Here is a 12,470-nt window from a genome sequence, read left to right on the forward strand (position 1 = left end):
GGGGGAACGGACCAGTGCTGTGCGGCGTGTGAGTGGGAGTACGGAGGTGTGTGCGTACGTGTGGTCTCAGAGCTATAGGGGAGATGCCCGATTACTTTGACTTGAGGAGAGGCGCCGCTGATTTAAAACTGCACGACTTGGCCATCGAGAGAGAGAGAGAGAGCACCGTGTGGCCAAGCGTTCCCGCTGCTTGTCCAACTAGGACCCCCCTCCCCGTTGGTTAGTTAGTCAGTTAGGGCTTTGGCTGCGGGGATAACATGGAGCTGAGGGAGAAGATTCCCTGCCCCCCAGTGACTGGTCGACCCTTCCAGGTGCTGCCGATGAGCCAGACCGGGCCGTGCCGGGCCGCGGTCAGTAGCAAGTTCCCTGCGGACCGGACCGGCTCAGGGACGGGGCTGGAGACCCTCGCACCCTTGGCTGCAGACTGGACACTACTACAGACATCTACGTTATCAAGGACGACAGCCGTCTTATCGGAAGGGGAAAGCTGAACTTACGTTTGCACTGCTGGGCCCTGCTCTCAACGGCTCAAACGCCAAACTCAAGAACTACCGGGAAACTCCTCTACTGTAACCTGGCCGAGAGATGTAAAAACAGCGTGATTAGCACCCGGCCTCCTGTCCCGGCGGCTGAGTTAAGACCCCCCGCCCGGGGGCACCCTCCTCGCTTTGAGTGTGTGCGTGCGCGCGCGAGTGTGAGCTGCAGCCCCCGAGGGCAGAAGAGTGACGCAGAACACACTCCTATCCGCTCACTCCTGGCGCTCAGGTCTCTAGTGCGTTCAGTCCAACGCTCTCGGGGGAAAAAAAAATCTCCCCGCACCCCACCACCTCTCTCTCTCTCTCCCTCCCCACCACGCTCCGAATTAACCAGTCTCTCGCCACCTCGGGGCAAGTGGGTTGCATCCACTTCATGCTGGGAGAGGGGCAACGAACGCCTACAAATTCCCCCCACCCCCTCCTTTGCCACACGCCGCCCCCCCACCCCTCGCACGCGTCCGCCGTGCCAATCCTCAAGCTGTCTGAGCCCCTGGCCCCCGTTTCTGCCGCCGCGCGAAGTGGGGGAACCGTACACGCTCGCCAGCCCCGGACACACGGAAAGGAATGCAAACTACTTTACAAAGAGCGGCGATGTCCTGCCTTACGATTTGACGTGGTCTCCCTTTCCCCCTTCGCTTTTCCCACTCGTTTCACTCTCCCGCGCGCGCTCTCTCTCTCTCTCTCTCTCTCTCTCTCCCCCCCCCCACTCTCTAAATCTCGTAGCTTTTCTGGTCCCGCTACACGGATGCGGGGAGTTAAGTGGGAAGCGACACACTCCCTCTCTCCCTCCCGCTCAACGACTGCTGACGACGACAACTCGCACTTGAGCCTCCCGCGGATCCACCCACCACGACCACGCACCCCAAAAATCCTGAGGCTGCCAGAAAAATGGCAATAATCCTCCCCCTTGACGCAGCCCCTTATCAGGTCTTCGAGACGTCTCGAAAGCGCCTCACAGGACGCCCTGTAAAGTGCATCGACTGCGTAGCTTGTGGGCCAAACCTGGCAGCCGACCGCGCACAGCAGCGTCCCACAGACAGTCGGGGGAATCGAGCGACCAAATTATTATTAATTATTTTTGGGGGGAAAGGATTATTACCCCCACCCCCCCACCCCACCCCACCGCCGCCCCGGAAAACCGATCCACCAATCGACTAACAACCTACTTAGTGAACGGAGCGGACTGAAAAACTTGGCCAACGTTTCATCGGGGAATCGAACCCAGGTCCTCTCGCTTGCTCTAACCACGGACCCTCCAGGACTCCCAGAGTCTCCCCCCCGCCCCAACTGGTAAGCGTGTTTGTGTTAACATCAGTTGAGGAGAGGCTCAGTTCTGATTCCCCCCCCCCCCCCCCCACCCCCAAAGCTTCCCCCTCCCCCAAACCCCTGAATAATTTCCTCGCTAACTCTCCACGATCTACGCTAGCCATTTGACGAGACACGAAACCACAATAACCCGAGTTTAAAGTGCAAACTGGCACATTGAACAGGAAACTGTGCAAAAGAAAAACACACACACGCGCGCGCGCGCAAACACACGCGCACGCACACATACACACGCGCACACGCACACCCGAACTACAGTTTAGTGCCTTTGCGATATGATATGATATATGATACGACATGATTTCATTTCATAGACGTTTGTTGCGGATTTCAGAGAGAGAGAGAGAGAGAGAGAGAAAAAGAAATCTCAAGAAGGAAAAAGGAGGAAGGTGTGAGGGGTGGGGGGGGGGAAATAAATCACGACACATGGCAAACCTGGCTCTGGTCAGCTGAACGCAACGCCCACGAGAGAGAAACATCTAAGGGTAAGAGCGACATCGAAAGCTCCTCTCACCCACACATCACATCACGTCTCCCCATCGCAACCCACTCTCAGTGTGAGACGCAAACAGGTTTCATCACAGACTGGTTCAAAATACAACCCACTTTCTTCTCTCTTAACCTGGGGAATGTTTCTGCCATCCTGCCAACCTGCCCCCCCCCCCCCCCACCCAACCACCACCACCGATCTGCTCTAAACCCCCCTTCCCCCCCCCATCCCAGGTTAGGTTCACGTTTTATGAATGATCCCCTGTGAGATCCGGACAAGTCCCGGGTTTGCACCTGTGCCAACCGCCAATACAGTCCCGTCTCTCCGCTGGGCATTGCTAGGAATAGGAGCAGGTTCGGCAGCCGGGACCGCTGTGTATGTCACTCTAACACGCCAACGCCTGGACTAGCATGTCTCACGTGGACACGCCAGGACCTGGGTTGGCATATTCCGTACAGACACGCCAACGACTGGATAACAGAAGGCTCCACGTTCTCCACAGCAAGTCACACTGGGCTGGGGCCAGGATGGAGAGGCTGCTGTCGGCCGGGCCCACGGAAACGGCCGAGAGAAAACAAGAGGGAGGGCGAGGCGAGCGAGAGAAACGCAGCTCTGAAAAATCAAACACAGGGATTCCAGCGCAACCTCGGAGTGCGACTGCGAGTCAGGCCGACCGTCCACTGGGCGACAGTCAACACGAGCAGAGCGATGGCTGGCCAGCCAGGAGAACCGGAGGCAAGTGGGTCTTTACCCCGAAGGGTTCGGCCACCGAAAAGCCGCCCCCGACTCTGGGGGACGTTGACCGTTACATCGCACCCAGCCCGCCCCCACCCCCACCCACCGTTGCTTGCGTCTCGGGAAGGTACCACAAGCAGCTGAGTTTGGCACGGTTAAAACACAGTCGGGTCAGACCTCACCCACTGGTACAATCGCCCAACAGGACGTGCAAACAAAATGGTTCTGGTCCAGCACAAGATTTCTCTCTCTCTCTCTCAACCCACCCCTCACCCTCAACCCCTACCCACACAACCACCCGCTCCCCGAGATCAGAACAGTCTCCTGGTGTGGAGTCTATAACGACCCACACCCACATGCTGGCTTGACCGTTCTGCTCTGGCCGGCGCTTGGAATGAGTTGGCGTACATTTGGCAGCGGGAGACCGAAACCCCTCTCGCCCCTCGCTCGCCCCAACACAGCTTGGCGTTAAGGTATCTAAAAATATTAAAATAGCAGCACTTGATCTGCAGACACATGGGGAAGGGGAAGGGGAGAAGGAGGAGAAGAGGGAGGTGGGGGTGTGGGGGGGAGGAGGGGATTAAAAAGAAGTTGGCAATTTCCAAGGAAGGTGACTCTTTGTGTGTTCGGCTCAGAGCGTCAAGACTCAAAGTTCATGCTCAGCGAGTTTTCATTCGACTGACCGCCGGCCTGAATTAATCAACCATTCGAACGCTACACTACGCAGTTCCGGAAAGCGTTCATTAATCGCTCCGTTGCAGAACCTGTGTCCGTCACAACTCTTTCTCTCTCTCTCTCTCTCTTCGTCTCTTTCTCTCTTCGGATCCAGTCAGCGTCGTGAGTTCACTGAGGTGCTGTCGGGAGTTCGATCGAATCTCCTTAGTGCTGTGTCACTTTTGTTCGCCTGCAGCCCACGGTATTTTTCGTTCTTTCTTTTTTTTTTGTTTCGTGCGCAACAGAGATCAAAAAAAACAAAAAGAGACGTCTCCCCAAAACTCCCGAGGCAAAGTGAGTGTTTGAGGGACCCGGTTAGACTCAAGTTAGACTATCCCAGCCGGCGTGTTTGACCACCCGCTTCACAGTTTGTTTGGCTGTTCCGTCCGGCAGCGGTGGTCTCCAGAGGTTGCAAATCGTTGCTGTGCTGATGGTTAAGGTGTCTGCGGGGGGGACTGTGGGGGCGAGGGCATGGTGCTCGCGGGGGAAGGACACTGGAAGGAAGTGTTCGACGTGGGCGAGCTGGGCGTGGCGCTGGCCTGCTCCCTCATGGGCTCGTCGTAGAAGAAGAACGGGCACTGCTGGATGAACAGCTCCATGATGGTCTGGTAGGTTCTGGTGGCCGTCAAGGCGTCCATGGTCTGGAAGTCTGGCCGCATCAGAGTGGGCCAGAAGCAGATGGATAGGTTCTCGCTGTTCATCAGGTTCATCTTGCTGTGTTGAGTGACCCTGAAAGCAAAGAAAAGCCCCTATTCAGCCTCAACACAACCAGAACGTCCCATCTCATCCTATCGAGCCTTTCGAGATGTCTTCGCTCCGCGGTAAAGTCCCGCCTGACGTCGGGGAAAGGCCTTACGCAAATGTAATCTGTGGTTGTTACATCAAATGCAGCGATTTTTAATGATCGCGATTAATACCGTGTCTCAAACGACGTAATAAGGAGTTCTATCAAATGGCAAATGATAATCCTGGCATTTGATATCTTACAATAATCCTTGGATTTGATACAGCCCCTTATCACCTCGTTGAGACCTTTCAAAACGCCTCGCAGAATATACTGTAAAGTGTAGTGACTGTGTATTTTGTGGGCGAAACGAATCAAACCCAGGTCCTCTCGCTTGCGAGGCGAGTGGTCTAACCACGAGGCTACAAGATCCTATGTGCTACACAACTCAATCTCCGGCTCTTGCTCACTCCTCCCCCACACCCCCCCCCCCCGCCGAGCCTGAGCCAAGGCTTGTGACGTTCTCTTGCTATGACCCACAGGATTAATCAATCCCAATGCTTCGCTGCTCTGCGACGCGCGAGGACTTACCTGTTTAAGTGGGTGATGATGTATCGGAACACTTCATAATTCTCTCTCGGGAATTTCTTCAGTACGTCTTTAAGTGCATTCAGCTTCTGCTCCTTATCGGGTGTTTCTGTGTGGAGAAAGAGCAGCGACTGTGACACAGCAAAGCTCACCAAGGTGACAAGGAAGGCAGGTGGGGAAATCATAGAACCTTACCGCACAGAGAGACGGCCATTCGGCCCATCATACCTGTGCTGACTCAGTCAAAGAGCTACCAACTAGTCCCCACACCCCTGCTCTTACCCCAACTAGTCCCACTTCCCCACTCTTACCCAAACTAGTCCCCACTACCCCTTCTCTTTCCCCATAGCCCTGCACATTTTCTCCTTTTCAAGGCCCTGTCCAATTCCCTTTTGAAAGCTATTATGGAATCTGCTTCCAGATTGTAACGGCTCTCTGGGTTACAAAAAAAAAGGCTCCTCGTCTCCCCTCTGGTTCTTTTGACAAGGTTCACCAAGATCTAATAACTTGGCAGACCAGACCTCTCGGTTACACCATTCAGGTCAAGTCACCTGCACTCAAACTGCAGGTATGTGTATTACATAAAAGCAACCGCCAGAATTAAACTCGACAGCTCTAACAAGTTCAACACAATTGCGCAGTAAATAATAATACTTTTGTTCGATACAGCGCCTTTCACAGCTTCGAGACGTCTCAAAACGCTCAAAGTGATTTGACTGTATATTTTGTGGGCAAAACGGGGCAGTCAATTACACACAAGTGGCCCACAAATAGTGAGGGATTGAGTGACCAAATTATTACTTTTGTTTTTGAAGGGATTATTACCCCCAGAAAAGTGATCCACCAATCGACTATCAAGAGTGTTCCAACTTACCGCTGGGTAAACATAGGCGTGTGCGGTGTGGAGTAAGGAAACTTGCCCCAATGTTTCCTCCCTGACCCGCCTGGGAATCGAACCCAGGTCCTCTCGCCTGCCAGGCACTGCAGGACTCCACTAAATTGTGGATGAGAGATGACCTGAAGCACTGAGAAAGGAGCAGGATGGACGAGGCCACTTGTATGCCATGGGTCTGCGGTGAAGGCAGGAGCCAAGGCTTCAGTACTTACTGCTGACATCCACCAGCTCCACCTGCGTAGTGTAGGGCACCAGCGGGTCAGGCAGCTCAGAGAAGAAGCTCTTCAAAGCGCCTGCTATTGTATTCACAGCAAAGTCCTTCTCCTGTAGGTCGATACTGGGATCTGGACGTACAAAGAGATTTCGTTCAGAAAACAGTCCGCCATCCACAACAACAACCATCTGCGTTCAATAATAATCCTTGCATTTGATGCAGCGCCTCACCATGTCACCGAGACGTCTCAAAGCGCTTCACAGCATATACCGTAAAGTGTGGTGACCGTATCTTTGGTTGGGCGAAACGTGGCAGCCAACTGCACACAGCAGTATTCCCACAAACAGTTGTGGATTGAGTGACCACATTGTTATTTTATATAACACCCTTCCGAGAGCTTTTCACCCACAAAATATGCAGTCACGACACTTGACAGTATATTGCGGGAAACGTCTTGACGACGTGATAAGGTGTGGTACCAAATGCAAGGATTATTATTATTATTATTATTATTAATAATAACAGTGGCGTGACGTGACGTGGAGCCAGACATAAAAGTGAGGGGGAAAAAAAGGTGACTTGACGGCACGGCCGAAGAGGAAAGTCTTTAGGTGTGAATCGAAGACGTAACTGAGAAACGTTCTGGCAGCGATGACTGAGTAGGAGGATTCCCTGTCCCCAGTGACCGCTCTGCCCTTCCAAGTCCTGCCGACGAGCCAGGCTGGGCTGTGCCTCCTTCAGTGGGTTGGTTTGATTTCGACAATCCGCACACAATGATCGCATGAACAATTTAGCTCCACATCTCCACGCCAAAGTAATAGTTTGCACTGCGCCTAATACTCTCCGGAATTAGGTGAGCGGCGCGATCCCTCCGGGGAGAGAGTGCGCATCCCATTCCAGACACAGGAAATGTCCGTGTGCAAGTGGCAAACACATGTGAAACTCTGTCTGGTTTCCATGTGCATCGGATAATAATAATCCTTGCATTTGATATGGTGCCTTATCACGTCATCGAGACGTCTCAAAAGTGCTTCACAGAATATACCTTAAAGGGTAGTGACTGTACATTTTGCGGCTGACCAAGAAAATGAGTGCCCTGAAGATGCCACAATGCTCCTGTCGTCTGTCTCATTGTGTGAAGACATTGGATATGGCGGGTTAAGTGGAGTTGAGGTATAGATCAGCCATGATCTTACAGAATGGCGGAACAGGCTCCAGGGGCTGAATGGCCTCCTCCTGTTCCTTTGATCAGGGCCTGGATGTGGCCCACCTCACCAACACACCACTAAATTGCTGGGGAAAAAAAACTTCCAAGTCAACTTGGAACCGAAGACTCTGTCGGCTTACCTTGATCAAACTGCCTCTGGAGGAAGTCCATTTCTGACTTGTTCCCACTGACGCGGTAAATCCCCTCCGTGGTCAGCCCTTAAACGCAAAAACATCCCGTTCATAATAATAGTAATTATAAAATAATAATAATCCTCACATTTGATAACAGCGCCTTATCACGTCTTCGAGACGTCTCAAAGCGCTTCACAGACCATCCAGCAACAGCAACAAAACTACATTTGTGAAGCGCCGTTCACGTCGGGAGGACGTCCCAAGGCGCTGGACAGTCAGGGATCAGGATCCGAGCGTTGGTGGGTGGGGGGGGAGCTGGACAGGGTGAGGGAGGGCAGAGGGGGTTAGGAGGGCGGCTGAAGGCACGGTCGAAAAGGAAGGTCTTAAGTCGTGTCTTGAAGGAGGCAACAGAGGAAGTGAGGCGAAGGGATTGTGCGATGGAACAATACAATGCAAAATAACATTCGTATAACGCTTTTCACGTGGGGAGGAAGCCTCAAGGCACTGGGAGTAGAAGAATGATTTAGTGGGGGCCGCCAATCGACTAACAACTGGGCTCCTACTTACTGCTAATTAAACAAGAGGTGTGTGCGTGTGAAGTAAGGAAACTTGGCTGAGATTTCGCCACGCCCGGCCGGGAATCGAACCCGGCTCCTCTCGCTTGCGAGGCGAGCTCTCCAACCATTACAGTGGCAGGGCGCGGGCAAAGACCACCTCCTCGGCCGCCCAGAGAGATCAGCCTCATGTCTCGGGCCTCGCTGCTTGGGCTCAGAACGCAACGGAGGGTTGGGCAGCAATAGCTTGTCAGCTGAGAGAGTTACACTGGAGCGCTGAGGATCGTGTTATGGTCCCGGCGCTGCTGTCCAGCCCTGTCCTGCACAGCCCGGTCTGGTGGCTCTACCAGGCAGCTGCCCGAGGGCTGCCAGTCTTGCGCACTACAACGAGAGGATAAACCCTCGCTGCGACGACAGCTGCATCGCTTCGGCCGGCTCCGGCCTCCTGTCCGTGTCTCTCGTGCCCCTCCCTCCGCTCCCTCAATCCATCCGCCTGTCTCCCCGCCTTCCCCCTCCTTCAGAGTCGGACTCCGCCACTGTCGAGCGCCGCGGGACACTACCCCACGCGAGTGGGGGTGGGGGGGGGTGGGGCTGTGTAAACGCAAGTTGTTGTTGCGCTGTGCAATCTGCCGAGGTTGGTCGGTGGCTGCTTTTTCCTTCCAGACAGCTGCCAATGTTGAGGAGACAATGAGAGGTAAACACCCGCGGTGGGACGGTGTCACGTGAGGGAGGCGAGGGGAGGGTGCGTTCCCCCGGCGGCCCGTTACTAGGAGATGCGTCGCCCTGCTCCCTCTGCAGTGGGAGTTCAAACGGTTGGCTCCCCGGTTGGCTCTTGGATTAAACGACCAGCGAGCGAGTAGCACACTACACACTACACAAAGGCACGCACCACACACACACACACCACACAACACACACACAAACGCACCACACACACACAAAGGCACACCGCACACAAACACACAGGCACCACACGTACACACGCACACAAACACCACACACACAAAGGCACACACCACACACACAAACACACACCACACACAAACACACACGCACCACATACACAAACACGCGCACACCACACCACACACACACACACACACACACACACAAGCACGCACACAAATAAAATGCCTCTGACCCGTTTTGCATAAGTGAAAACATACTTGTGTTTGGCCGGCGGCCACAACAGGAAGAGAAAAGGGAGAAAAACAGTACAGGGAGGCCGGGCGGATTTTTACATAACTTACAGTCAAGAGTCTCGCAATAATCAGGGCTTAGCGCTGCACCGATGGCGTCTGTGCAGTACACACACACACCACACACACACACAGCCCTCACAAACAACATAAGCCCCGGCCACTTGGGACAACCCACGTGATACCAAAATAATAATAACCTTTGCAGTCGATATCACGTCTTCGAGACGTCTCAAAGCACTTCACAGGAAATCCTGCGGAGAGCGAATGTTTCGAGGGGGAAAGGCGGCGGCCAACTGCGCACCGCGGCGTCCCACGCACAGTCGTGGATTGAGTGACCGCATTATTGTCCGTATTTCTTTGTGTGGAGGGGGATCATTACCCCCGGAAAGCGATCCGACGATCCAACAACAACCGGGTTCCTACCAACTGCTGGGTTAACAGAGGCGGGTGGCGTAAGGAAACTTGCCCAATGTTTCGCCCTGACCCGGGAATCGAACCCAGGTCCTCTCGCTTGCGAGGCGAGCGCTCTAACCACTGAGCTACAGGACTCCACATACCTTACAGCAGGGGGTCTCTGGATAGCAGTCAAAAATCAGGAAGCGGCCTCATTTTTCCTCCTCCCTCAATCCAGGTGCACTAAACAAACCCGACTGTAATCTTAAACGCTGCTTTAAGGCTGAGGACAACACAACCCACAATTCTGAACCCGTGGCCTTCAGGTTTGGGCCGAGGCGCCTTAATTCACTGCACCTTCAAACGTGACGCCACCTGGAGTCAAAGCTTTTAACTCACTCCCAGCGGATCAAAGAGTCACATCTGTGTGTGTCTGTGTGTGTGTGTGTGTGTGTGTGTGATGCTTGGAAAAATAAACCCCATCATCAAGGCAATCGAGCTCAGTCTAGGCCAAACTCCAGCACGGGCGAAGAGGGAGAGGAAGTAGTACTGTGTTGGCAGAGGTGCTGTCCTTCAGATGAGAAGCTGAAACAAGAGACATGTAAGTATCCCACAGTCCCGGTGGGAAATGAAGAGGGAGTTTCTCTTTCTTTTTGTGCTCTGGCCATAATCTCCTTCCAAATAAAGTCTGCCAGTTACCTCTCGGCGATTTCGGGCGCCTTTGCTGGGCACGCGCTGGATGCCGTAGTCACCACACTCAACAGCAATTCCCCCCGGGAAGCGCTTTGTGACGTTTCCACGTTGCGTCAAGGGTCGCAGAAACGCATGGGAAAGGGCAAACGACGCAGCTAATTTATCTAAATAAATGATAGGATTCTAATCGGCCGGATTGTTGATAGCAAATTTACTGCCAGCGTCAATTAAGCGGTACCACTCCCCTTCAGGAGTCTACAACTGGTTGAAACGTCTTCTCTGAGCCGAACTCTTTAATCATTTTAAACGCAGCCCATTTACTAAAGCCACCGAGGGAGGATAGAGGCAAGGAAAGCAATCTCCGTTCCCTCTTAATTGGCAGCACAATGCAGCAGAATCCACAAGCTCGAACAGGCGAGGAAATGTCCGGGGTAATTAATTCCAGGTACGAGTCATTATTACAATTATAAAGGAAATCTTTCAAAAGATTATGTAACACATACATACGTACCTGCAACTGAAATTAATATCTGAACCGAGACTGCAATACCTTAGTCACTTGGCTATTAGGAGGCTTTTAAAAATCAAACGACTGAAAGGAATCCGCTCAGACTCTCTCACGTTCAGGTTGAGTCACTCAATCCACGATGGTTTGTGCGACATTGCTCTCAGCGCAAATACAGTTGATCCACTCTGCAGTGAAGCCCTTTGAGACGTCACGAAGACGTGATAAGGCGCTATGTCAAATGCAAGGATTATTATTATTATTAAGCCAAGTGGCGGTGGGGGTGGGGGTGGGGATGAGAGGGAGAAAAAGGGAGAGGAATCTACATCTGCTGACCTCATCACTTCTCTATCCCTTCTCCCTAACCAGCAATGTCCTGGGGGATTGACCCGAACTAGTTATTTACATTCTGTAGCTGCGGTCCACTGCAAAGCTGAGAGCTCTGTAAACAGCCGTGTTTAGAGATGGAGTGAATGATTAACGGGGTGGGTGCGGGGCGGTGGTGGTTGGGGGGGGGGGGGGGGGGTCGGAGGCACGTGCTTCCCGCAGGCCCGGCTCTGAAGGCAAACTGGCAGGAATATCTGACAGCTTAGCCAAAACTAGCCCGATAACCGAAAAAATCACAAGGCAACAGAGACTGCTTACCGAAGGCTTGCCCCAAGCCAGGCTTGGGCGGTGGAGTGAAAAGTAGTTGAGTAATGCATTGTTTTAATACCCTCTCGCGCAAAACTAGAACGTGTGTCCATTAGCGAGAGGTCAAAGGGGGGTGGGGAGGGAACCCTTCATATTTAGACTCGGGTTTTTCTTTGCGGCGTGGGATAATGCCCTGTAGCTCAGTGGTTAGAGCACTCGCCTCGCAAGCGAGAGGACAGGGGTTGGATTCCAGGGCAGGGCGAAAAGTTGTTCAAATTCCCTTACTCCTTAGTTTACCCACCAGTGAGTGGGAACATGTTTGTCAAAACAAAAACCTGAGAGGCTGCTGTGCGCAATTGCCTGCCGCTTTGCCCACAAAATATACAGTCAAGCTGCTTTATATGTCCCGTGAAGCGCTTCGAGACGTCTCGAAGTCGTGATAAGGCGCTGTATCCAAAGCAAGGATTATTATTATTATTATTATTATTATAATAAATGTGTTCAGACTCTCTCAAACAAGTTAAAGGGTCAAGCCTGTTGGATCTGGCCTGGGCTGTATTTTGTTAATGCAAGCACAGGCTCTGTTGTGCTAACCACAGAAGAGGAATCTCCTGTGGCAAGACTGTGGCACGAATCCAGCCTTGCAAGTCAGATCTTAGCTTGCTGTTATTCCGCCCCAGTCTGAACACTGGGGAAAAGAGGCTTAGAACTGGGGAATGTGCTGAATGGCTTCAACTCGGGGGAAAAAAAAACACCTCTCCAGATTTCTGTGCTTCCTGGCAAGCCGACACAGGCTGGCCACGGAGATGGCTGGTGGGGGGATGAGATGAGTCACGCTGTGCCAGTACAGGATGGCTGTAGGGGGAGAACGAGGCAAGGCAAGAGCAGAGGGAGTGTTACTCCCTACCGAGCCCAATGCTAAGCCTG

At 53.0% G+C, this 12,470-nt stretch overlaps 1 protein-coding gene across 2 annotated transcripts in view; it reads right to left on the reverse strand.

The window, feature by feature from the left end:
- Nucleotides 1–3,138: 3,138 nt before the first annotated feature.
- Nucleotides 3,139–12,470, reverse strand: part of arhgap35a (Rho GTPase activating protein 35a) — a 55,604-nt gene continuing 46,272 nt past the window's right edge. For both annotated transcript variants that reach the window (XM_042346005.1, XM_042346006.1), the window contains exons 5-8: nucleotides 7,570–7,647; nucleotides 6,221–6,352; nucleotides 5,117–5,222; nucleotides 3,139–4,530 (exon numbers count right to left, since the gene is read on the reverse strand). In XM_042346005.1, coding sequence (XP_042201939.1) covers nucleotides 4,236–4,530; nucleotides 5,117–5,222; nucleotides 6,221–6,352; nucleotides 7,570–7,647 — 611 coding nt within the window. In that variant the 3' untranslated portion in view covers nucleotides 3,139–4,235. The remainder of the gene's footprint in view (nucleotides 4,531–5,116; nucleotides 5,223–6,220; nucleotides 6,353–7,569; nucleotides 7,648–12,470) is intronic.

Source organism: Callorhinchus milii, unplaced genomic scaffold (genome assembly GCF_018977255.1).
Source record: "Callorhinchus milii isolate IMCB2004 unplaced genomic scaffold, IMCB_Cmil_1.0 Scaffold226, whole genome shotgun sequence".
Taxonomy (NCBI): Eukaryota; Metazoa; Chordata; class Chondrichthyes; order Chimaeriformes; family Callorhinchidae; genus Callorhinchus; species Callorhinchus milii.